Source organism: Panthera onca, chromosome A2 (genome assembly GCF_046562875.1).
Source record: "Panthera onca isolate mPanOnc1 chromosome A2, mPanOnc1 haplotype 2, whole genome shotgun sequence".
NCBI lineage: Eukaryota > Metazoa > Chordata > Mammalia > Carnivora > Felidae > Panthera > Panthera onca.
Window position 1 is genome coordinate 18,854,016 of NC_138340.1, and position 26,212 is coordinate 18,880,227.

General features: G+C 40.5%; 1 protein-coding gene and 1 pseudogene across 2 annotated transcripts in view; one reads left to right on the top strand and one right to left on the bottom strand.

Annotated features, from left to right (window-relative positions):
* IP6K1 (inositol hexakisphosphate kinase 1) overlaps nt 1-26,212 on the bottom strand; it is a 61,258-nt gene that overhangs the window by 12,731 nt on the left and 22,315 nt on the right. The window contains exon 2 of one of the 2 annotated variants that reach the window (XM_060631027.3): nt 8,935-9,285. In XM_060631027.3, the coding sequence (XP_060487010.1) occupies nt 8,935-9,157 (223 nt within the window). In that variant the 5' untranslated portion in view covers nt 9,158-9,285. Of the gene's footprint in view, nt 1-8,934; nt 9,286-26,212 lie in introns of those variants that run through there. The other variant, XM_060631029.2, reaches the window with a different exon arrangement.
* Nucleotides 375-5,403, top strand: LOC132679734 (aminoacyl tRNA synthase complex-interacting multifunctional protein 2 pseudogene; annotated as a pseudogene).

The following is a 26,212-nucleotide window of genomic DNA, read 5'->3' on the forward strand; positions in this document are numbered from 1 at the left end:
TTCCCTAGGCCCTTTTAGAAAAAATTCCTTAAACTTGAAATTCTTTTTTCATACTTCCCACTATACTGCTCAAATGTATGCCACATGTCCATGGGCCTCGCATCTGTACCCTGGCTTGCTTTCATAGATGGCTACCTCTCCTGCAGGTTTTCACCTTTGTAACTTCTTGTCTCCACTAGAACCTCAACTGTTCCAGCTTGAATGCTCTCTGGTCTGCCAATCTTCTCTGTCTCCTGGGCTCCCCTTGTGCTCTGACCTAAAGTGTCCTCCAGGCCTGCCACACAGCTGTCACGCTGACCAGGGTGAGGGTTGAGGGTCATTCCTTCTATGGTCCTCTACTTCTCCCACTCTTGGTTTACTCCTTAGAGTGGAAGATGTCTTCAAAGTAGCTTTCTAAGAAAGGGCGTTCAGGTCAATTTTGAGTCCTTTGCAGGATTTTATTCTGCTCTTACACTTGACTGACTGAAGACAAAATTCTATGTTGTCTGCAAATAAAGAGTCTTACTTCTTCCTTTCCAATTGGAATGCCTTTTTATTATTTCTATCTTGCCTAACCACACTGGCCAGAACCTCCAGGAAAATGTCAACTAGAAGTGGAGAGCATGAACATCCTTGTCTTATTCCTGATCTTGTGGGGCAAGGCAACTGTTTTGTCATTATGATGCTGGCTAGAGGTTTTTCATAGATGCCCTCAGGTTAAAGAACTATCCTTCTATTCCCAGTTTGCTGCTGTTGTTGTTTTATCAAGAACAGATGTTGGATATTGTTGAATGCTTTTTCTGCATCTGCTAAGATATAGATGGTTTTTCTTTTTTTAGATTATTAATATGACGAATTCCATTTAACCTTTGAATGTTAAACCTACCCTGTATTACTCAGATAAACCTTACCTGGTTATGATGCAGTGTGCTTTTAATACACTGTTCTAGTCAATCGACTAAAATTGTATTCAAATTTTTTACATCTAGGTTAGTGAGGGGCATTTATTTTCTCATAGTGGTCTTGCTGAATGAGTTGGGACATACTCTCTAATTTTTTTTGGAAGAGTTTCTGTAGAACTACTATTTCTTAAATGTTTGGTAGAATTCACCGTGAAGCTGTGTGGGCCTGGAGTTTTCTCTGCTAGAATGTGTTGAACTCCAATTTCAATTTATTTGATAGGGCTATTCAGAGTCCCCATTTCTTCATGAAAATTTTCATAGTTTGTATCTTTCAAGAAATTACCTCTTTCATCTAAGTTGTAGAATTTATTGGGATAAAGTTTCTCAAAATATTCTTTTATCTTTAAATATTAGTAGACCCTAGTGAAGACACATATATCATTTCTGATATTGGACATTTATGTCATCTCCTTTTCCTGACCAGTCTGGCTAGAGATGTTGTTCTCAAAGAATCAGCCTTTTGTCTTTGGTTTTTGGTGTCTTTGGTTTTCATTTATTTTCTTAATTTGGTCTTTGGTTTTCATTTATTTTTTAATTTTTGCTCATTTTCATACTGAACTATCTTTTCCATACTGATTCACATTAATTTAGATATAGATCTATATTCTGGAAACTAATCCTTGGTCAGTTATACATGTGGTAAATATCTTTACTCCTTTTCTCTAAAGGTGAATTTTAATAAACATAAGTTTTAAATTTTATATAGTCAAATATATCATTTGATCTTTTACGATTAGCTCTTTTCTGTCTTGAAGGCTGATCTAAAGCTATACTGGAAACCTTTCATTCTCTTCAGGTACATACTTTTGAGTACCCTGACAGACCACTGGCAGACACAGAGCATCATACCTGATACAGGGAGATATGGCTATGCTGTGGATAGGGCAGGAAGAAGTTCTACAAATAGTAGATGAAACTTGCCAATTAAACGAATCCTGCAATCTACTACTAGTTTAAGAAGAAAATATTTTTGATCCTGACATTATTTTTTACATCAGTACTCACACCTAGGTAGAATGCAGATGGGCACATGAAAAATCAATGGTCTGATATAAGCCCCAATTTTCTTGGCAATTGTAAGACTAATTTCAACAGACACTAAGGATTACATTTGGTGGAGGTTTTGGTATTTTTAAAAAATATATTTTTAGAAATTATAGTAAAAAAAATACGTAACATAAATTTATCATTGTAACCATTTTTTCCTAAATGTTTTATTTTTGAGAGAGAGAGACAGAACATGAGTGGGGGAAGGGCAGAGAGCGAGGGGAAACAGAATCTGAAGCAGGAGCCAGGCTCTGAGCTGCCAGCACAGAGCCCGACGCAGGGCTCGAACCCACAAACCGTGAGATCATGACCTAAGCAGAAGTTGGATGCTTATCTGACTGAGCCACCCAGGTACCCCTCATTTTAACCATTTTTAAACATGCAATTCAGTGGCATTAAGTGCATTCACAATGTTGTCTACCATTATCATTATCTAAATCCCGAACTTTCTCATCACTTCAAACAATTCTATACCCATTAAATAATAACTCCCCCTCTCCTCCTCACCCAAACCCAGGTAACCTCTAATCCACTTTGTCTCTTTACACACTTGCCTATTGTAGATATTCTATATAGGTGGAATCATGTAATTTCTGTCCTTTTGTGTCTGGCTTATTTCACTTAGCATAATGTTTCCAAGATTCATCCATGTTGTAGCATGTATCAGAACTTCATTTCTTTCTAAATCTGAATACTATTCCATTGTGAATATATATCCCAATTTGTTTGATACACTTATCTGCTGACACATGGGTTGTGAATATTGTGAATAATACTTCTGTGAATATTAGCTTTATGAGCATCAGTTTGAGTCCCTGCTTTTAGTTCTTTTGGGTACACACCCAGGAGTGGAACTGCTAATCATATGGTAATTCTGTTTAACTTTTTGAGGAACTACCAAACTGTTTTCTGTAGTGGTTGCACCATTTGACATTCTTACTGGCAGTGTTCTATTTCTCCACATTCTTGCCAACCCTTTCTTTTTCTTGTTTTTAATTATTATAGCCATCCTAGTGTGCACGAATGGTATCTGATTTGTGGTTCTGATTTGCATTTTTAAAAATTTTATTTATTTTGAGAGAGCGCACGCAAGTGGGGAAGGGGCAGAGAGGGAGAGAGAGCGAACCCCAAGCAGGCTCTTCACCACCAGTGCAGAGCCTGATGCAGAGCTCAAACTCACTAACTCACAAAGTCACTAATCATGACCTGAGCTGAAGTCAGATGCTTAATTGACTGAGCCACCTGGGTGCCACCAATCTGCATTATCTTAATGACTAATGACATTGATGTGTTGTTGGCCATTTGTGTATCTTTTTCTGGAGAAATGTGTATCCAAGTCCATTGTGCCATTTTGAATCCAATGGTTTGCTATTGTTTTTTTTTTAAGTTTATTTATTTTGAAAGCGAGTGCATGAGAGCCAGCAGGGGAGGGGGAGGAGGAAGAGAGAGAGAGAGAGAGAGAGATAGAGAAAGGGAAAGAGAAAGGGAGAGAGAGAGAGGGAGAGAGAGAGAGAGAGAGAGAGAGAGAGAATCTCAAGCAGGCTCTACATTGTCAGTGCAGAACCTGACACAGGGCTGGAACCCACGAACTATGAGATTATGACCTGAGCCAAAAACAAGAGTTGGACACTTAACTGACTGAGCCACCTTGGAACCCTGCTACTGTTTTCAAAACAGAACCAGAAGAATATTACATTTGAAGGAATATTCTAGGACTACAAAACAAGAGAGAAGCCAGAATCAAACACATTGCTGTCTCTAAGTGGCTAAGAACAGTTGCAAATGCTTTATATGCAGCTTCAGCCACCAACTCGTCCACACTCAACACATCCATGGCCAAACCTTCTGCTATAAATATGCCAAAATGAGATAGAGAACTATAAGCCCTGTTAGCTCAGAGTCCTTCTGATGCTAAGGGAAAAAAAAAAAAAAAAAATCTTAAAAGGGAGTCAAATCCTGGCTCCAGAGAAATGTTTTCTAAATCACAACCGACAGAACTGGGACAAGTTCAAACCTCCAGGTGGCTCCCAGGAAAGGACTGTCAGTAGTGGTTCAGTTTTTCCCCAACTTTTCTCAGACTGGGGAACAGAAGTCTTTAAAAGCCATAGCAAATCATTAGTATCTATTTTCTTTTCTCGGGCTGCATTTTCACTAGGTAAAATAAATATACTTTCTCAAATACACAATTAAACCAAAAATTGATCCTTTCTTATTAAGTCAAATGAAGCCCAATTTATCGAAAGAAAATTGAAGATATTATTGGTCCAATTAATATATATCAAAACCCAACAGTACAGGGTTTGGTTTTTTTTTGAAATACATTTAATATTATAGAAAGTTACCAAAAATATAGAATTCCCATATACTCAGCTTCCTCATGAGGCCAGTGTATCAGGTAAAGCCCTATCACAAAGTGACACATCTCTCCTTCTCTGGTTGCAGACCATGTGCAGGAAGACTCTCTGACCCAACTCTTCAAGCTCTTGAATCCCATCAAGGTATTTTAAAATGTCTGTCTGAACTGAAAAGCTATGGTTAATGGTCACACCAAGATGACTGACATGTCAGATGTGGACTTGGATGTAACCAACACAATCCAAGCTGATGAGCCAACTGCTTTACTAACCAATGCATTGGACTTAAATTCCATGCTTGGAAAGGATTATGGAGCACTGAAAGACAAGGGCACTGAAAGATCATGATTAACACAAACCCCACCTCCCCCCACCCCCCTTGTGCTGTACTGCAGGGTCCTGTTCACTGTTCTCATGCATGCTGCAGTCAACAGCGAGCCCAATGTCTTCTCGAGTGCTTTGGCAAGCACACCAAAAAAACCAGCCCCTCATGAATATCACCTGGGGTTTATTCTAATTGGGAAGAATGTGCTGAAGATTAAAATGCAGTTCAGTATCCAAACGATGTGTCCCATCAAAGGAGAAAGAAACATTGCACATTTTTTGTTTGGCCAGAAGCATAATGCTATAAATTTAACCCTTGTAAAAACCTGGGTAGATAATAGCTATTTTTCAGCTAAAAGAAGGAAGCAGTAAAGAAGAAGCCACTATATGGGGGTACCTGGGTGGTTCAGTCGGTCAAAATCCAACTTTTGATTTTGGCTCAGGTCATGATCTCACAGTGGTGAGATCAAGCCTCATGTCAGGCTCTGTGCTGAGCATAGAGCCTGCTTGAGACTCTCTCTCCCTCTCTCTCTGCTCCTCCCCTGCTCACATGTGCACACCCTCTTTCTCAAAAATAAATAAATAAATGAACATTTTTTAGAAAGAAGAAGCCGCCACTAAGTTCCACTCCATGAAGGCTACTCTTGGGAAGAGCCCCTGGCTTGCTGGGAATGAACTCGCTTCAGCAGATGTTGTGCTGTGGTCTGTGTTCCAGCAGATGGAAGGCTGCAATATGATGGTGCCAGCCAACATGCAGAGATGGATAAGGGCCTGTGAAAACCTGGCCCCTTTTAACACTGCCCCCAAGCTCCTTAAGTGAATTTCACTAATTGATTTTAGATTTTAAGAACAGTGCTGTTTCATGCATATTGTTGATAAACTGACTTGTTCTAAAATCATCAATACTGTCTTCATTTAAGCCAGTTGTTGAGCATCAGTAAGAGCATATTAAAAAAATTTGTTAAAAATGAAATCATAATTTATAATTATCAAAACCAAGAAATGAACACTGACATAATAATATTAAGTAATCTGTATACTTTATTTGAATGTTGGCAGTTTTCCCACTTATATTCTTTTTCTGGTTCAGGATTTCACTTCACATTGCATTTAGTCCTCCTCAGTCTCCTCCAATATGATATAGTTTCTGTCTTTCTCTTTCATGACTTTGACACTTTTGAAGAATACTAACAGTTATTTTGTAGCATGTCCCTAAATTTGGATTTGCATTACATTTTCTCATGATTAGATTGATATCACTCACTTTAGGCAACAGAAATGATCTTGTGTCCTCCTCAGTTCTTATGTCAGAAGGTACAGGTCTTGTTACTGGTGATTTAACTTTGATCACTTGGTTAAGGTGAAGTCTGCCAGGTTTCTCCTTTGTAAAGTTATTATTTTTCCTATTGTAATTAATGAATATCCTATAGGGAGATACTTTGAGACTTTCTAAATATTCTGTTTCTTATAGTATGTTAGCCCACTCATTTTAGAATCAATCATGGTTCTTGCCAGGGACAATTATTACTGTGTTGTGTGTCTAATGGTGACTTCTGTTTCCATCATTCCTTCTGTATCTTTTAATTAAAAGGAATTACAATTCTATAAGGAAGAAATGTCCCTTTTCACCCATTTATCTATCAGTATGGAGTTAGGGATATTTTATTTCTCATATTCTAGATTTGGCCACTGGGATTCCCTGATATCGGCTCTTGTGTGCTTGTAACATACACTCCCATCATTTTTGACTATTTCTTTACTTTTAGTTACCAGGGGATGCTCCAGGCTCATCTTTTATTTTCCTGCCCCAATTCAGAAACCAATCATTTCTCCAGGGAGTTCTGCTTCCCTTTACTGTAGGAATGGTATTTAGAAGGACCAAGATCTTGGCCCTACGATTGCTACTGGAGTATCATTGTTTTTAGGCCCTTTCAGCAGACAGATCTGGGAAATACATGTATAAATACTAACCCACACATACACATATATCTCTTTATTGCCAGGAACACAGGTGTTTTTAAAATTCAACCAAGCTAAGGAAAAATGCCAGTAATATTCTGTGTTTTGGTAAGTTTCAAGAGGGATTTTTATGTATTTAGTATTACCAGCGGCAGTCATCAGGGGTTACCACATATAGTACCAAATATGAAGTTCTAGGCTTCTATATCCTTATGCAAAACTTTCCCATTAGTCAATCCATTAGTCAAGTATTTATTAAGCATCTACTAGATGCCAGGCCCTGTAACAGTTTGGCAGTTCTTCAAAAAGTTAAACAGAATTACCATATGACCCAGCAGGTTCCACTCCTAGGTATGTACCCAAAAGAAATGAAAGCAGAGACTCAAACAGATGCTTATAAGCTAATATTAACAAAAGCATTATTCACAATAGTCCAAAGTGGGAACAACCCAAGTGTCCGTCAACAGATAAGTGGATAAACAAAATGTGATATATATTCACAATGGGTATACAGCCATAAAAGGACATGAAGTTCTGATACATGCTACAACATGGGTGAGTCTTGGAAACATTATGCTAAGTGAAATAAACCAGACACAAAAGGACAAAAAATTACATGATTCCACTTCTATGAAATATCTACAATAGGCAAATGTGTAAAGAGACAAAGTAGACTAGAGGTTACCTGGGTTTGGTGAGGTGGAAAGGGAGAGTTATTATTTAATGGATACAGAGTGGTTGTTTGAGGTGATGAGAAAGTTATGGAAGTAATGATAATGGTAGACAACATTGTGAATGTACTTAATGCCACTGAATTGTACATTTAAAAATGGTTAAATTTTATGTTATGTATATTTTGCCACAATAAAAAAAATTATGGATTTTTTAAACCATTTTTTAACCATTAGTAACATTTTTAAATTTTTTTTTTTTTAATATTTATTTATCATTTTTGAGAGACAGAGACAGAGTGTGAGTTGGGGATGGGCAGAGAGGGAAACACAGAATCCAAAGCAGGCTCTGGGTTCCGAGCTGTCAGCACAGAGACCTATGTGGGGCACAAACCCACGAACAATGAAATCACGACCTGAGCCAAAGCCAGACGCCCAACCGACTGAGCCACCAAGGAGCCCCTGAATTGATTTTTCTAAACTGAGGATCTCTTGGGGAGCCTGGGTGGCTCAGTCAGTTGAGAACCAACTTCGGCTGATGTCATGATCTTGCAGTTCATGGGTTTGAGCCCCGCCTCAGGCTCTGTGCTGACAGCTCAGAGCCTGGAGACTACTTTGGATTCTTGTCTCCCACTCTCTCTGCCTCTTCCCAACTCACGCACGTGCGCTCTCTCTCTCAAAAAATTAAACATTAAAAAAATTTTTTAAATAAAATAAATTGAGGATCCCTTAAGTAAATAATGACGTAAACATGACTAAATTCATAACAGCTTTGGGAAATTAAAAAGTAGAATACAAGGAGCACCTGGGTGGCTCAGTCGGCTAAGCATCCAACTTCAACTCAGGTCATGATCTCGCAGTTTGCGAGTTCAAGCCCTGTATCAGACTCTGTGCTGATAGCTCAGAGCCTGGATGCTTCAGATTCTGTGTCTCCCTCCCTCTCTGCCCCTCCCCTGCTCATGCTCTCTCTCTCTCTCTCAAAAATAAATAAACATTATAAAAATTTTTTTTAAAAAGTAGAACACAAAAATATAACTTATCCATAGTGGGCAATGAAAATGTATAAACAGAGTAACAAAAATCAAATTTTAAAATAAAGTGACTTAATTCTGGTATATATTCATGGGGTTCTATTCTATAAAGTTAATTTACATTTTCAAACACTATTTTTCCTTCAAAAGTTAGGACTTTCAGACCTTCTCAATCCTTCTGTAAACTTCTTATCATCAATTCATTCCCCCAGCACAGACAAAGGCTCCACACAGCCTCCTTGCCAGCTGTCTCACTGCCTTGGCCTGGAAAGCATCCAACTCTTCCTCCTCCGGAACCAGAGAAGTACTGCCCCTCTCCTAGAGCATCCCCGCAAACAGGGGAAACCACCTTGCTAAGAGCATGCTCTTCACCAACAGTATTTAATACTGTGAATTCTTCCAGGTTTACCTATTGGTGAATTCAGATTTTCAAGATCTCAAGACTGTGCTGGTGCTTTCAGTCTCAAATTTTGCTTAACAAAGTGATTTAGTTTGAGACAAAAGAGACCTACAATCATATCACCTGGCCCACAACACAAGGAAAACTGAGCTGAAAACCTGCAAAAGCCCAAGGCTACTGCTCTCTCCAAACTGGCCAGTGACTGACCTTTGTATTCAGGGGTGAACTCCTTCATTTCGGGAGGGAGGGACTCATAGAACCGCTGCTCCCGGGAGATGAGAGGCTTGCACACAGTGTGGTCGTCGTAGCGCATCATGCTGCTGTGTCCGCCCACCTGGTGGATGAAGGGCTCCAGGAGGACTCCCCGGTCTCCGGCCCGACTTGCATTCTTGCCATACTGCCCCACTTCCATGGTTTGACAAACACACATTGCGTTGGGGGCCAGCTGCACACTGAGGGCAGAGGATGCAGCACATGGGCCACAAAAGGACAGCTAGGCAGAAGATCCTGGCGAACTGAAAGCCAACAGTCAGAGTCTGTTCAGCTTATTCTTCTTTCCTAACAGAAAGGAGAGAGGAAAAGAGGGAATCAAAACACCCGGCAAGCTACAATTTTCCTACAGTTCAAAGAATATCTGCTCTATGAAAAGAATGGGATTCTGGGGGCACCTGGCTGGCTCAGTCAGTTGAGCATGTGACTTGATCTCGGGGTTATGAGTTTGAGCCCCACATTGGTCATAGACATTACTTTAAAAAAATAAAAAATAAAAATACAAAAAAAAAAAAAAAAAAGAAAGGGATTGTTTTGTTTCCTGCTATATATTCCCCCAAGCATGTACAACGCCGCCTGGTGCATGAGAGACAGGTGATAAGTTTTTCTGAATGATACAACTTTGGTCTCCTCTATCCATTTTTTTTATGCACAGAAGCCCACATTCTCTTCCCTTCCTAGCTGTCATATACCCTCCATGTTCCCTATAGGATTTGATTTTAGAGCTGCAGTATGTTAACAGCCGTCAGAAAGGCAACTCTCCCTGCTTATTCCACATTCAAAGATAAGTGTTCAGGGAAAAAAACAGAAGGTAACACAAATTCATTGTGTTCAGACTTCTCACCATATCCAGTAATGGTAAGGGTCTCGGGTCTCTCACTGACTCAAGGAAGGGTTTTTGTCGGGGAAATCAGGTCACACTTTCCAACTTTTCTGTTGAAGTTGCCAAGGAGCAGCCAGGGAAAGTCATCCCTTGCTGAGTTGTAGAATCATAAAAAGGGTTTGCTTTTCCCAAAGAAATTCAGGCTTCTGATTTCTTCTACTTTAAATCTGTGGCCATCAATTTATAGCCATGTCTGGCACCACAGAGCTTGCCTTTCTGTCTGACTACACCAACCAGTGGGACAAGGAAAGGCCCTTTGTACTTAAATACCTACCCTGTAATGTCAATTTTCTCTCAAGAAAGTTAAAGTAATGGGCAACTTCCCTAGTACTGAATATATTTTGTGATTAGGAATGTAGCAGGCAAGACTACATCTGAAAGATCAAGACGAAAGAAGAAAAATTAAGTATTTGTGAAAGCAGGAATATGGCTTTACCTGCAAGAGATGAAATATTTTCTTCTGAACCTCATAACTTATGGGCATAATAGTCTACTGAAGAAAACTGCTGCAAAACTGCAGAAGTTCTTTTTTTTTTTTTTTTTAAATGTTTATTTTTGAGAGAGAAAGAGTGCTAGCGGGGGAGGTACAGAGAGAGAGGGGGACAGAGGATTCGAAGTGGGCTCTGTGCTGACAGCAGAGAGCCCAACGCAGAGCTGGAACTCACAAATCATGAGACCACGACCTGAGCCGAAGTGGGGCGCTCAACCAAATGAACCACCCAGGCACCCCTGCAAAAGTTTCTGAATTCAAAGCTGCCCACAGCTCTATTTCACAGCTATCAATAAAAATAAATGATTTTCCATTCCCCTAACTGATCAGTACCACTTCAATAAAACACACACTTTTTTGCTTAGCTATCCATTTTCCATTCCTCCCTACCCCATGGAGTTTTCCCCAGACTCCATTCTCCCAAACAGGAGTTGGGTGCACACCTCTATGGCTCCTAAGGTACCTGTGCCAACTATCTCAGCCATACATCACTGTACCTTCATCTACTTGTCTGTCACCACCACCAAACCATTCCCTTGTATCTCTAACTAGGGTCCAAAGCAGTACCTGGCACACAGGAAATGCTCAAAGACAGGTTTGTTGGAATGAATGGATTCCAGGAAGATGGCTGCAGGGAGTAAAAGCACCAAATGAAAACAGGAGTCACACAGTGGTAGTGTTAAGTGGAGAAGCAGCTTGAAGGGCCTCTTCTCGAGGCTCCTGGAGGTGCCTACGGTGGCAGTGGACACAGCTTAGCACTGTCAATCAGCTCTTACCCTGGCTCAGTTGTTCACTGGGATTGCCCCCGCGGGGGACAGGGTACCCAGGAAGGTGCCGAACTTTCTATTCTGGGTCAGTGGGTGTCTGGGAAAGGAGAGGGATGGACAGTGCCAAATGCCCTGGAAGAGCTGGACTCAGAGATGCGTGCCCAGCTTTGCAACCCCCACAGGACAGAGAAGCACAAGTCCAACCTCCAGTCAGATCTAGACTTTTGATATTTTGTTTCCACATGATAGACACATAAAATTATAGTACTGTTTTTGTGTTTCAAATATTTTCTTAGAAGTAAACATGTAAAACATTCCATATTTCTATGGCTTTGTTTGGCATTTCTTTTTAAATAAACCTAGAACCTAAAAAACTAAAGTGCCCAGAACTCTCTAGCCCTCGCTTACAAAGTGTGGAGCTGTGGGCGAATCCCTTAACTGCAAATTTCCTCATCTCTAGTTTGAAGACATGCCCACCGCTAACCCTGTGGGATATTCTGATGCAGGTGAAGGGGCCTGGGCTAGCCCTGCCTACTTCTAGCCTTGGAAGTACTAGAAAGAGAAACAGCTCAGACTAAAAACAATCAGAGGTTGCTCCTGAAGTCTGGTGTCCACGAAGGCCCACTGTGAAAACCATGGAATGAGAACGCTGTAGATGATGACGTCTTTCTCCACTATTTCCTCACTAACAGAATCCCAATCAGGTAGTCCAACTTCACGGGAATGTGAAACTGCATTCTAGTTAAGGGAGAATCTTGAACAGCAGTACTTCCTTCTGATCCTAAGAGACGGCTGATTTAGGAAAAGGGCATGTAACTTGTCTTCTAACCACGAAACATGAGGGGAAGTTGGCCAGGGGTCCTCTGGGAAAAGTTACCTTGCTCTGAAAGAACAAGAAGATGTCCCTTCACTTCCTCAAGATATTGTTCTGTCTAGATGTGTATCTGAGACTACTGAAGCCAAGACACCTGGTGACCCTAAAAGATACTAGCCTAAAGACAAGGCCAACATGTTGAGCATGCAGCACAGAAGAATAGAAATCAGGGTCACTGATGTTGTCACTAAAGTACTGGATATCTTGTTATGTAACAAAAATAAATTTCCCTTTATGCTTTTAGCCAATCTCATTAGGGTTTTCTGCTACTTGTAGTCAAAACCATCCTAGATGAAGGGACCAAAAAAAACCCATCAAAATCCCCAGATCTCCAGGTAATACACTTTGCACATTAAAGAAGTGTCTTCTGGGGGCGCCTGGGTGGCTTCAGTCAGTTAAGCATCTGACTTCGGCTCAGGTCATGATCTCATGGTCCTTGAGTTCAAGCCCCACGTTGGGCTCTGTGCTGACAGCTTGGAGCCTGGAGCCTGCTTCTGACTCTGTGTCTCCCTCTCTGTGACCCTCCCCCATTCATGCTCTGTCTCTCTCTGTCTCAAAAATAAATAAACATTTAAAAAATTAAAAAAAAAAATAAAGAAGTGTCTTCTGATAAGGAAACTTCCAACAACTGAAGAACAAGCCCTTCAGTGATGACAAAGGACAATCTTCTCAAGCTCCAAAAGGAAAAATGTAGCTTTATAATCTTTAAACTGTCAGGGGCGCCTGGGTGGCTCAGTTGGTTGAGTGTCTGACTTCGGCTCAGGTCATGATCTCTCAGGTCTGTGGGTTTGAGCCCCGCGTCAGGTTCTGTGCTGACAGCTCGGAGCCTGGAGCCTGCTTTGGATTCTGTGTCTCCCTCTCTCTCTCTCTGCCCCTCCCCAACTCATGCTTGCTCTCTCTCTCTCTGTCAAAAACAAAATAAACATTTTATAATCTTTAAACTGTCCCCAAAGGCAGACAATCTGAATTATGTCTGGTCTATTAGGGCTGGCACCAAAATAGTAAAAGAGAATCTGCCAAACACAAAATTCATTCTCTCATAAGGAGTAAGGAATCTGCCCAAATAACCAAAATTAGCTTAGAACAGGCAAACCATAAAAGAAATTTATACTCCTGCCACATCAGGACCTTAATTGATCATTATTTTTCACAAACACATCTAAATACAATGGAGCCAATAAATCCTATTTTTCAGAGTGTAATTAATCCTCAAAGATTTTCCAGGGCATCTTCTGCAAAATCAATGATCTGATTTCAAGTAGTTTATGCCATTCAAAGTGTCAACAGCTTCTGTCTTTTCTAGACTTAAATAAGGAACTACTAGCATGAAGAAAAATGTGTAAATTCCTTAAAAGCTACACAGTATCTGGGGCGCCTGGGTGGCTCACTCAGTTAAGCATCTGACTCAATTTTGGCTCAGGTCATGATCTCATGATCAAGTTCCATGTCAGGCTCTGTCCCGACAATGCGGAGCCTGCTTGGTATTCTCTCCGCCCCCCCCCCGCCCCTCCCCTGCTTGTGCTCTCTCTCTCAATATAAATAAATAAACATTAAAAAAATAATAATAAAGGAAAAAATAAAAGCTGCAAAATATCAAAAACATGTCATGGGGCGCCTGTGTGGTTCAGTCGGTTAAATGTCCGACTTCCATTCAGGTCATGATCTCACAGTTTGTGAGTTCAAGCCCCACACTGGGTTCTCTGCTATCAGCATGGAGCCTGCTTTGGATGCGCTCTCGCTCTCTCTCTCTCTCTCTCTCTCTGTCTCTCTCTCTCTCTCCATCCCCAACTGCCTCACTCTCTCCCTTAAAGGTAAACATTAAAAAAAATTATTAAAAAAAAAAAGTCATAAAGCCCAAATCAGGGTTTCATTGCCCTGGGTTAAACTAACAACAACCAACAAAAAACAAAAACAAAAAAACAAAAAAAACAAAAACAAAAAAAACAAAAAAACACCCATCAGTATATGTGTTGTTTTTTTTTTGTTCTGTAAACAACTCCAAAGGTTTCCCTGGGGGAAACTATATATGATATGCTTTTTCCCAAATGGCAACACATGGAGGTTCTCTATTTGGTTTATAATACAACAGTGTTTCCTATGCACCTGATCTGAAATTAATATCGTTCAAGTATACAATGCACAAAAAAATTGGGGGCTATGACAATGGGAACAGAATGACTATGACTATATCATATATCATATCATATCATATATCATGTGAGAGAGACCGCACGCACACACATGTGAACACAGGAGAGGGGCAGAGGGAGAGAGAGAATTTTAAGCAGGTTCCATGCTCAGCATGGAGCCTGACACAGGGCTTGATCCCATGATCATTACCTAAGGTGAAATCAAGAGCTGGATGCTCAATCAACTAAGCCACCCAGGTGCCCCAGAATGATTTACAAAATGTTAATTCCAGTGGTTAATATACAGTGTTATATTAGTTTCAGGTGTCCAATACAGCGATTCAACAATTCCATACATTATTCAGTGTTCACTGTGGTGTTAACTTTTTTTTTTTTTTTTTTTTTTCAACGTTTTTTATTTATTTTTGGGACAGAGAGAGACAGAGCATGAACGGGGGAGGGGCAGAGAGAGAGGGAGACACAGAATCCGAAACAGGCTCCAGGCTCCGAGCCATCGGCCCAGAGCCCGACGCGGGGCTCGAACTCACGGACCGCGAGATCGTGACCTGAGCCGAAGTCGGACGCTTAACCGACTGCGCCACCCAGGCGCCCCCCTAACTTTTTTTTTAAGTTTATTTATTTTGAGAGAGAGAGCATGCGCATGCTAGTGGGGGGCATGGGGGGAGGGGGGAGGGGGGAGGGGGGAGGGAGGGAGGGAGAGAAAGAAAATATGCCGAGCAAGCTGTGCACTGTCAGCGCAGAGCTCAATGTGGGGCTCAAACCCATGAACCTGAGATCATGACCTGAGCTGAAGTCAGATGCTTAACCAACTAAGCCACCAAGGCGCCCCATGATAAGTGTATATTCTTAATCCCCTTCACCTATTTCACCCATTTCCCCTCTGGTAAACATCTGTTTGTTCTCTACAGTTAAAAGTGCTTTTTGGTTTGTCCCTTTTTGTTGGTGTTCATTTTATTTATTTTTTATTATTTTTTAATGTTTATTTATTTTTGAGAGACAGAGAAAGCGTGAGCAGGGGAGGGACAGAGAGAGAGGGAGACACAGAATCTGAAGCAGGCTCCCGGCTATGAGCCATCAGCAGAGCCCGACACAAGGCTCCAACTCACAAACCATGAGATCACAACCTGAGCTGAAGTTGGATGCTAAATTGACTGAGCCACCCCCAGGTGCCCTGAGTTTGTTCGTTTTATGTATTAAATTCCACGTATGAGTAAAATCATACAGTATTTGTCTTCCTCTGACTGGCTTATTTCACATAGCATTATACTCTCCAGATCCATCCATGGTGTTGCAAATGACAAGATTTCATTCTTGTTTATGACTCAATAATATTCCATTGTGTATATATACCACATCTTTATTTTTTTTTCTCTTTTCCTTCTTTATTTTTTTCCAATATATGAAATTTATTGTCAAATTGGTTTCCATACAACACCCAGTGCTCATCCCAAAAGATGCCCTCTTCAATACCCATCACCCACCCTCCCCGCCCTCCCACCCCCCATCAGCCCTCAGTTTGTTCTCATTTTTTAAGAGTCTCTTATGCTTTGGCTCTCTCCCACTCTAACCTCTTTTTTTTTCCTTCCCCTCCCCCATGGGTTCCTGTTAAGTTTCTCAGGATCCACATAAGAGTGAAAACTTATGTATATACCACATCTTTATTCCTTCATTTATCAATGGACACTTGGGCTGCTTCCATAATTTGGTGTTGTAAATATGCTGCAATAAACATAGGGGTGCACGTATCTCTTCGAATTAGTGTTTTCATATTCTTTGGGTAAATACCTATGGAATGATCTTTAGATTGAAACTAATAAAAAATATTTAAAAAAAAAAAAGAACAACTAGGGGCATCCGGCTGGCTCATTCAGTGGAGCATAGGACTACTGATCTAGGGGTTGTGAGTTCAAGCCCCACACTGGGTGTAGAGATTGCCTAAAAAAAATAAAATCTTTTAAAAATTAAAATTAAAAAAAGAACAACTAGATAATCCCTTCCTTGCAAATGTCACAGAACTCATTTAGGAGGAGGAAAAGTTTAGATATAATAATCTGAACATTATAAAGACCTCACAGGTCTATCCACTGAAATACATTAGGATTTGCAATCTTTTTTTTTTTCCTTTAAGTCACTATGCTTTGTAATTAACACAGATCAAAGAAAGATACTCTCCCTTAGCACCAAAAATATTCTCTGATCCTGGGGCGCCTGGGTGGCTCAGTTAAGCGTCTGACTTTGGCTCAGGTCATGAGCTCGAAGTTCACGAGTTTGAAGCCCACATTGGGATCTCTGCTGTCAGTGCAGAGACTGCTTGGGATCCTCTGTCTCCCTTGCTCTCTGCCCTTCCTCCGCTCACATGCATGCACTCGAGCTCTCTTTCTCTCTCTCAAAAATAAACAAAAAAAAAATTCTTCAATCTCTTAAGCACAACTACAATTTCTCATCCTGTGGTTTCTACATAAGACTTGTCCACTCGCAGGGCACCTGGCAACTCTTGATCCTGAGGTTGTGAGTTCAAGCCCTGTACTGGGCATGAAACCTACTTAAACAAACAAACAAACAAACAAACAAATAAATAAAAGACTTATCCACTCTTCTCATGAGGAATTAAGGGCTCATTACACAGTTATACTTGTTTCAGACAAGAGCTACAAAGCAGACAGAATCTTCCCTTCCTGTGGAACTTCTGAAGCATGTAAATACTGTAAGAACAACAGGAACAGAAAGGAACCTAACAGTCTAAAACTGTGCCAAGAGACTAGTAAGAAAAAAGGAAAAGGCTGGAGCCATTTCTTGCAATCACTGCTAAGCTAAACAAGGAAGAATAAACAGCAAAAAAACAATCAAGAACAAGTAGTTCAGGGGTGCCTAGGTGGCTCAGTTAGTTGATTGTTCAACTGTTGATTTCGGCTCAAGTCATGATCTCACAGTTGTGAGATCTAACACCACATCGGGCTCCATGCTGGGCATGGAACCTACTTGAGACTCACTCTCTCTTTCTCTCTCTCTCTCTCTCTCTCTCAAATAAATAAACTTTAATAATAAAAAAAATTTTAAATAAAAATAAGGAAGTAAATAAAAAAACAAGAATAAAAATAAAAAGAACCAAGTTGTTCAAAGTTCCTCAAGTTTCTGGGAGAGAGATACTTATAAAGACAATATTTTCAAACCCTTTGGCAAGAATGGTCCCAAATGAGCCTACCTTTGAGTACCTGGACAGCAGTCCGATCACCAGCAGCCTCTACTGAGCACTAACATATCTGAAACTCCATTCACAACATAGACAGAACCTCCTCTTCCCCAGTGGTGCATTTGTCACCTGGAAAATATCTGAAGGAAAGTGATGCCTAGGTTTATCCTCCACCCCACTCCAGAATTAACTACAGTCAGAGGCTTCTAGTACATCCCATTACAGTCTCAGTCCTTCTGTAGGTCATGACCTGACTGCAACGCCCAGTCAAGTAGTACCCTGGACACTCCTACCCCCAGCTATCACTGTCAAAGCCTTCTGTAGCTTTTTCCACAACACCATTGCCTTCAGCATCTTCAGCCTCATCAGCCCTCAGAGCTATTCAGTTGCCAATGCCATCAAGAGGATCATAGTCACCACAACATTCTGATCACGCAATGCAACATGGTCACTAGCACTAACATTCTGGGCATAATGACAGCCATCCTGAGGATCTTCCTGCATAATAAGAGCAAGTAACCAAGTATGATGCAAACCAGTAAGATAGGAAGTACCTACCTTCTCCCTGTCATGACTTAAGAACCTGAGTAATCAGTATTATCAGAACACACCAAAGCAAGGCTGATGGAAAATAAACAGTTTCTAAAAAAACAAAACAAAGCAAAACACACACCAAAGAAACCCCTCACTACTTCCAAATATCATCACACTGGAATCTGGGGAGAGGGAAGAGACACAAACAGTCTATAGCAGAAATCATGATCAGTGTTTTAAGCTCTGCTTCCCGAGTACCTGTTCTTTTTGATGAGACTTCACCCTTTCTGTGATGATTTGCTAGGATATTTGGTAAAGAAATCTTGTTTTTGAGAAGGAGCTTGTACTTTTTTTCTATTGAATAGTTTATAGCACTATGTATATTGGATTGAAAATTATTTTACTTTTAAATGTTTAAAAATAAGAAAATTCCCACAGCAGAAGCCTGACACATTTCAGTATTTAGTAGTAAAGCTCCTTTCTAACAAAGACAATCTTGAAAAATGGAAACTAATCAGGATTATCTAATATGGATGCATTAGAGTAGACAAGACCACTGTGTGTTTATTACCAGGTCTGTTTTTATTGGGTTGTTTCCATTAGAGTCTGAATCAGGTCCTAAGGGAAAGGGAAAAAGTATACCACAAAGCTAGGCTTTGGTTTGCCAAAACAGACAGTTGGGACAAGATTAAGTTCTGGGTTTGGCAAAATCTTTGTGACTGAAATTATATGACCCAGTAGATAATGCTTATGCCCAAAATACAAGATGTGACTTGGATTCTTTTTGTCTTATCATAAAACAAAACTGGGCCCCAACCCAAGGACCACTGGGACTTGACTTGTGGGGTTGCCCGCGATAGGTCCATGTCCTTCAACACCAACACCAGCCATGGGAGCAGAGCAGAGGTGCAATACTTGTAGAGAGGGAGCAGCAGGTGTTCTTCACAAATGTGGACGCTGGACTAAGAGAGGCTAAAGTAACTGCAATTCTCTCCATATATTTTTAGTGACTGATGTTCAGAGAGGAAATAATGTAGTTCGAACCAGTTATTTTAGATCACTGGAAGTTTATATTAAAATGGTTAAAATTTTGTCAGTTTATGAATGGACTGCTCCCCAAGAGGTCAAGGGGTTCCACTGCTCTACCTATGAGTTTGTGTACCACCAGGTACTGTGCACCAGTCTATTTGTTTGTCCTTCATTTGCTTTAAGACACTTTGGTTTCTGGGAATGCAAGCTGGTGCAGCCAGTTTGGAAAACAGTATGGAGGTTCCTCAAAAAACTAAAAATAGAACTACCCTACGACCCAACAATTGCACTACTAGGCATTTATCCACGGGATACAGATGTGCTGTTTGAAGGGACACATGCACCCCCATGTTTATAGCAGCACTATCAACAATAGCCAAAGTATGGAAAGAGCCCAAATGTCCATCGATGGATGAATGGATAAAGAAGATGTGGTATATATATACAATGGAGTATTACTTGGCAATCAAAAAGAATGAAATCTTGCCATTTACAACTACGTGGATGGAACTGGAGGGTATTATGCTTAAGTGAAATCAGTCAGAGAAAGACAAAAATCATATGACTTCACTCATATGAGGACTTTAAGAGATAAAACAGATGAACATAAGGGAAGGGAAACAAAAATAATATAAAAACAGGGAGGGGGACAAAACAGAAAAGACTCTTGAATATGGAGAACAAACAGAGGGTTACTGGAGGGGTTGTGGGAGGGGGATGGGCTAAATGAGTAAGGGGCACTAAGGAATCTACTCCTGAAATCACTGTTGCACTGTATGCTAACTAATTTGGATGTAAATTTTAAAAAATAAAAAAATTAAATTAAAAAAATTTTAAAGAGACTTTGGTTTCACATTTTACTGCATAAAATATGAAGGATCATATTCTTCTTTTAATGTTTATTCATTTTTGAGAGAGAGAGTGCATGTGTAAGCAGGGGAGGGGCAGCAAGAGAGGAGGACAGAAGATCCCAAGCAGGCTCTGCACTGACAGCAGAGAGCCCAATCTGGAGCTCAAACTCACAAACCACATGATCATGACCTGAGCCGAAGTTGGACACTTAACCAACTGAGCCACCCAGGCACCCTGGGAAGGAGAATATTATTTTATTTATTTTTAAAATTTTTGTAATGTTTATTTATTTTTAAGATTAAGAGAGAGACAGAGCATGAGCGAGGAAGAGGCAAAGAGAGAAAGAGACACAGAATCTGAAGCAGGCTCTAGGCTGTGAGCTATCAGCACAGAGCCCGACACAGGGCCTGAACCCACAGACTGTGAGATCATGATCTGAGCCGAAGTCGGACGCTCAACCGACTGAGCCACCCAGGCGCCCCTAAGGATATTTTTAAAAAGAACTTGCTGAGACTGACTTTTTTTTCCACTTGTGGACAGTAACAAACGGAAATAAATGTACACTGCAAAGATACTAATTACAATAGTTAGGTCTACCTTCTGGGTATAGAAACTAACTCCTTAAACACATAATTGAACTTCAAAATTAATTACATCTCTCTTCAAGTAAAATAAATTACAAGAGTACAAGTAAATGTACTCTTCAAGTACAATAAATGCTGCTAAAATTTGTATATTATAATTATTGTTTTCCTTTAAAAAAAATTTTTTTTAACGTTTATTTTTGAGACAGAGAGAGACAGAGCATGAACGAGGGAGGATCAGAGAGAGAGGGAGACACAGAATCCGAAACAGACTCCAGGCTCTGAGCTGTCAGCATAGAGCCCGACGCGGGACTTGAACCCACGAATCGTGAGATCATGACCTGAGCCGAAGTCGGACGCTTAACCACTGAGCCACCCAGGCGCGCGTTGTTTTCCTTTTTTAAAGCAAAAGCACTGAGTGATGTGAAATGACTGTCAGATTTATTATAGTTTATAAATAAATAGGATACTTAATTTTATTAAAAAATTAAAATGGATAAACTGTGGTATATTCATTTTTTCTTAAATTTATTTATTTTGTGGGGGTGGGGGGAGGGAGTGTGTGAGCCTGCGAGCAGAAGAGGAGAGAGAGAAAAGAGAGAGAGAAAAGAGAGAGACTCCAAGCAGGCTCCACACTGTCAGCGCAGAGCCTAATGCGGGGCTTGATCTCAGGAACTGTGAGATCATGACCTGAGCAGAAACCAAGAGTCAGACACTTAACCTACTGAGCCACCCAGGAGCCCCTGTGGAATATTCATTTGATGGATTACTACATAGAAGTGAAAAAGAACCAACTACTGCCATACACAACACAGATGAATCTCACAGGTGTGATGTAGCAAGAGAAAAGTCTAGACTCTAACGAGACTATGGGGTGTGATTCTACTCCCACAAAATTCAGAATGATAATGGAGACCACAATAGTGGTTACTCTGGGAAAATACTAATTGAAAAGGGGCACAAAGATGGAAGTGACATTGTTGAATACTGTTGAGGTGAGCTCTGTACTTGGATTTGTAAACTTTACCGTATGTTAGAGGTTAATTACAAGGAAAAAAACCAACAGTGTTCCCCTGTACCAACAAAAAACAAATCAGAAAATAAAAACTGTTTAAATACATCCCATTCAAAACAGCAACCAAAACTATAAATTACTTACAAACCTTTAAAAATTATGTCAGACCAGTAATAAAGCTTTACTGAAGGACTTAAAAATTAAGAGACACAATATAAGCACCATTTCTGTTTTAAATCAACAACACAGCAACCCTAGAAAGTGGCAATGAATAAAAAGCCCTGGCCAAGAAAGAGAAATTGCGATCAGATACGGTGGTGAACAAGGTCAGGACTATTTTAAGAAGTAGTAAGACACTCTCCACAGCACAGCAGTACCTGGTCACCAAGTCCCTTAGCTGGACCAGCACATTCAAAAATGCAGATCAGCAGACATGCTAAGAAGCTTGGTTAGAATTTCAAATTCTATGGACAACATATATTTATAACTTCAGATTAAGCACTTGGGTTTGATATGTAATCTTTTTGTAAGGAGAAGCATACTTGATGCCTCCAGACTGCATAGGTGTATTTGCAGATTTCCTCAAAACTGGTTTATAAATTCAATTATTTCTACTACCTCTTCTAAAATTTGGGGTGCTTAGCTGGCTCAGTTGGTAGAGCATCCAACTCTTGGTCTTGGGGTCATTGAGATCAAGCCCCACATTGGGCATGGAGCCTACTTTAAAAAGTAAAATTAAAAAACAAACAACAAAAAACCCTAGGGGCGGTGAGTGGCTCAGTCAGTTAAGAGTCCTCTCCCGCTTGCGTGCTCTCTCTCAGAATATAAATAAACTTAAAAAAAAAAAAAAAAAAACAACTAAATTTAAACAGATCCACTTAAGCACTAAAAGGATGATGACAAAGTATGATGCCCTTAAAAAATAGTACGAAATGTTTAGTTTTTTAAAAATTAAACTTGTGGGGCACCTGGGTGGTTTAGTCAGTTAAGTGTCTGACTTCGGCTCAGGTCATGATCTTGCGGTTTGTGGGTTTGAGCCCCATGTTGGGCTCTGCACTGAGAGCTCAGAGCCTGGAGCCTGCTTCAGATTTTGTGTCTCCCTCTCTCTCTGACCCTCCCCCATTCGTACTCTGTCTGTCTCAAAAATAAATAAACATTAAAAAAAAAATTGGGGAGGGGGGAGCGCCTGGGTGGCTCTGTTGGTTAAGCATCCGACTTCGGCTCAGGTCATGGTCTCCCGGTTCGTGAGTTCAAGCCCTGTGTCAGGCTCTGTGCTGACAGTTCAGAGTCTGGAGCCTGCTTCAGATTCTGTGTCTCCCTCTCTCTCTGACCCTCCCCTGCTTGTGCTTGTGCTCCCTCTCTCTCTCTCTCTGTTAAAAATTTAAAAAAAATTAAAACTTTAATTAAAAAACAAATTTTCTATTAAAAAAAAATTAAATTAAACTTATTAAGAGGCACCTGGGTGGCTCAGTTGGTTGAGCATCTAACTCTTGATTTTGGCTAAGGTCATGATTCCATGTTTGTGAGATCAAGCCCTGGGGCTCTGTGCTGACAGCAGGGAGCCTGCTTGGGATTCTCTCTCTCCCTCTCTCTGTCTGCCCCTCCCCTGCTCACACAAATGTGAGCATGCTCTCTGTCAAAATAAACAAGCAAACTTAAAAAACAATTAAACTTGTTAACTCAGGAATGCTAAGAAAAATTATGGCAATACTGTATCTTTGGTTTACTTTTACTGTCTGATGCAATCCAAGTGAAAAAATAGCAAAATCATTCTTAATTGAAAAGAACACAGTGCACTGAGAACTCACTCCAACAGAAACAAACACACAAAGCCTGGGTTACATAGCTCTGGACTTTAATTTCTAACCAATTTCAGAAATTAAAAAAAAAATTGATATGGACTGTGACAGGAAAAGATACCAAAATACCCTCAAATTCATAGACGAAAAAAACTAAAGCAGAAAACTAACATGAAAGCATATCTGTTCTCTAAAGCACATAACCAAGGGAACCTACTGTTTTCTTAAATTCAAGTCCATTCTTGCTTTTACATATGATAGTGGGCACTCATACAGATTAGGTCATTTGTGAGAGAGTGACAACAATTCTGCTTCCCCTGACCCCCTCGGGACTGTTTTAAGCACATGCTCACAAACCTCTCCTTTGAGGAGGAAGAAAACAAGGAATGTTATGAAGGTATGAAGGGCTGCCAATCTGAGCCTGCCCTACCAATCTAACCAGGGACTGGCATATCACCTAGAAACCAGAAATGTGTACAGGGGCCTGGGGCCTAGAGCAATCTGGGAGATTTGAAATAAGAAAGAAAAAAGGCTTGAAGGTATCTATTTTGTTGTTTGTCCTCAGAGAAGAGATGAATGATTGTTTAGACTTTTGGGTCCTATCCCAGGAGCAAGGGACACAGTGGCATACTCCTGAGGACACCAGGCTGAGAGCAAACAGGGAGCAAGGAGAAAAGGAAACTTGGCAGGAAGCCTAAAATGTGCCAGCCCATCAAGAAACAGCCAGAACAGAATTAATGTAGGACAAAGACAGAATCCCCTTTCCTGTTTTTACTGGATTTTAAAGATTAGAAACCCATGCTTCCTGAGATATATAGATATGTAAGTTTAGTAAAGATCCTTTTGAAAGTGTCTCAACTGTGCTAAAAAGAGGGGAAAAGGAGGTTTGAGGACAGAATTTTATGAATACAGGTCCGAAGTGGCAAAGGGGAAATCAAAATGAGAAAACACTAAAAGAAAGGGGAAAGAAAGGTGCCCCATACTTCTCACCTGAAACCCTGTCTGTTCACAATTTGTATGGGATTATTCTTTAACAAGAAATTACAGAAACACCTCTGCTGTGACTAAATAGTTAAGGTGAGCCATACCTAAACCAGGTAAATCTCTGCCTGGCACATTTACAAGTGAATCTAAACATGGTGAAGCCTAGAAGGCACATATATAGGATAATAGGAGAAATGATTCTCAAACAAACCCACAAAACACTGAAAATGAGACTGTCTGAAATGCTAAAATATGAAATGAGGAGCTTCCTAGACACATACTACTGATCTCACTGAAGACCCAAAGCTAAAGAGAGCAGCTTCTGCACAACTGAAAAAAAGATGCAGAGGGACAGTACCATGCTTGTTCTCACAACCGAGGTTTTGGATGGGGCTGCTAACTCTAGTTCCTTTTCTTCACACCTCCATCCTACTGTAGCTCAATTGAAAGAGAAGCTGAACACAGTGGGGGCAAGCTGACAAGACTGAGGCAGAGGTGATCTGAGGTGACTGGGAAACTGATGTAGACACCTCTCTACTTGGGATTTCCCTTCACTATAACATCTTTTGAATAAAATCTGCTCTGTTGCAGAACAGAAACCAAAGAACAATATTTGTCACTCACCAGAATTTCAATTAGCTGTAACTGGGTTTGTAACTGGAAGTCACTCCAAGTACAATTCTGCTACCTTGTACTAGGGATATTCACACGTGTCCTGCTATTAAAGAGGTAAAAAGTAGAAATAAAATCTCCTGCACCTAGGAGAAATGAACCCAAAGCTCCAGTTACAACATTGAGCTTTTGAGATTACTTGGGGACCTCATTTAGAACCCACTGCCATTAAAAATGATTACCAGCTTCAAACAAGAAAAGTCTCCCAAGTAAGTAGTCTCCAGAGTAAGGAATTATGCAACCATGAAATAGCTCTTGTCTTTCCTGTGATGTCTCCATGATACCACAAGACTGTTACAACTCCAAACAAGTTTTAAATCACTGAATTCTGAACTATTTTAAAAGATGCACCAAGAAGCAACATACACCTAAACATCAGATATGGCTACACCTCAGAGGACTCTTCATTTGGCAGTGATATCACACACTTAAACATTTTGATGCTACACTACTCTGCAGATTATTGGAAAATACAATCAAAGACCAGATCACTCAGACGTGGACAATGGGCTGTATTCAGCTACTGTTGGATATGATGAAGTGTCCACCACAAAACAGAACTCCACTGAGCTTTGTTTGCTCTTTGAGAATAATCTGCTGCTACGTATGTCTCACACAGGGGTTGAGACCAACTCAAGTTATCTCCTCCAAAGACTATGTTCTTGGTATCCTATGTTCCTGCCTCTGGTGAGACATTTCTTCCTCAAGGCCAACAGTGTAATTCCTTATACACTCACACAGTCAGAAAATAATACAAGGAGATTTCAGGGCACAAACTTGACAGACAGCCCTCCATTTAAAACCACACACCACTGGGGGCAACACAATGACATATCTCAACATCCATAGGGTATATAAAGACTTTATTAGCAGGTACCTAGAAGCAGATGAGCAACATGCAAAGTGAGTGTGAGGAAAACCTGTAAACAGAGGAGGTAAATGACCTGTTTAATGCCTCACAAAATGCAAGAGTTTGACAGTTTCAAGCGGACTTCAGGAAGACTACATTCTGTCTTCTACCCTCCAGTGAAACACTAGAATTACTCCTTTTAAGCACTTTTAATTTTTTTTTAATGTTTATTTATTTTTGACAGAGAGAGAGCATGAGCGGGGGAGGGGCAGAGAGAGAGGGAGACACAGAATCTGAAGCAGGCTCTAGGCTCTGAGCTGTCAGCACAGAGCCCGGCATGGGGCTCAAACTCACAGACCGCAAGATCATGACCTGAGCCAAAGTCAGACGCTCAACCGACTGAGCCACCCAGGCGCCCCACTTTTAAACATTAGAAAATACTTCTATCAACCTCACAGACAACCCATAGTTCCAAATAAATGGGGACCAACTTTCAACCACACAAGCCCAACAATAACCTCCCAAATTAAACAAGTATAGAG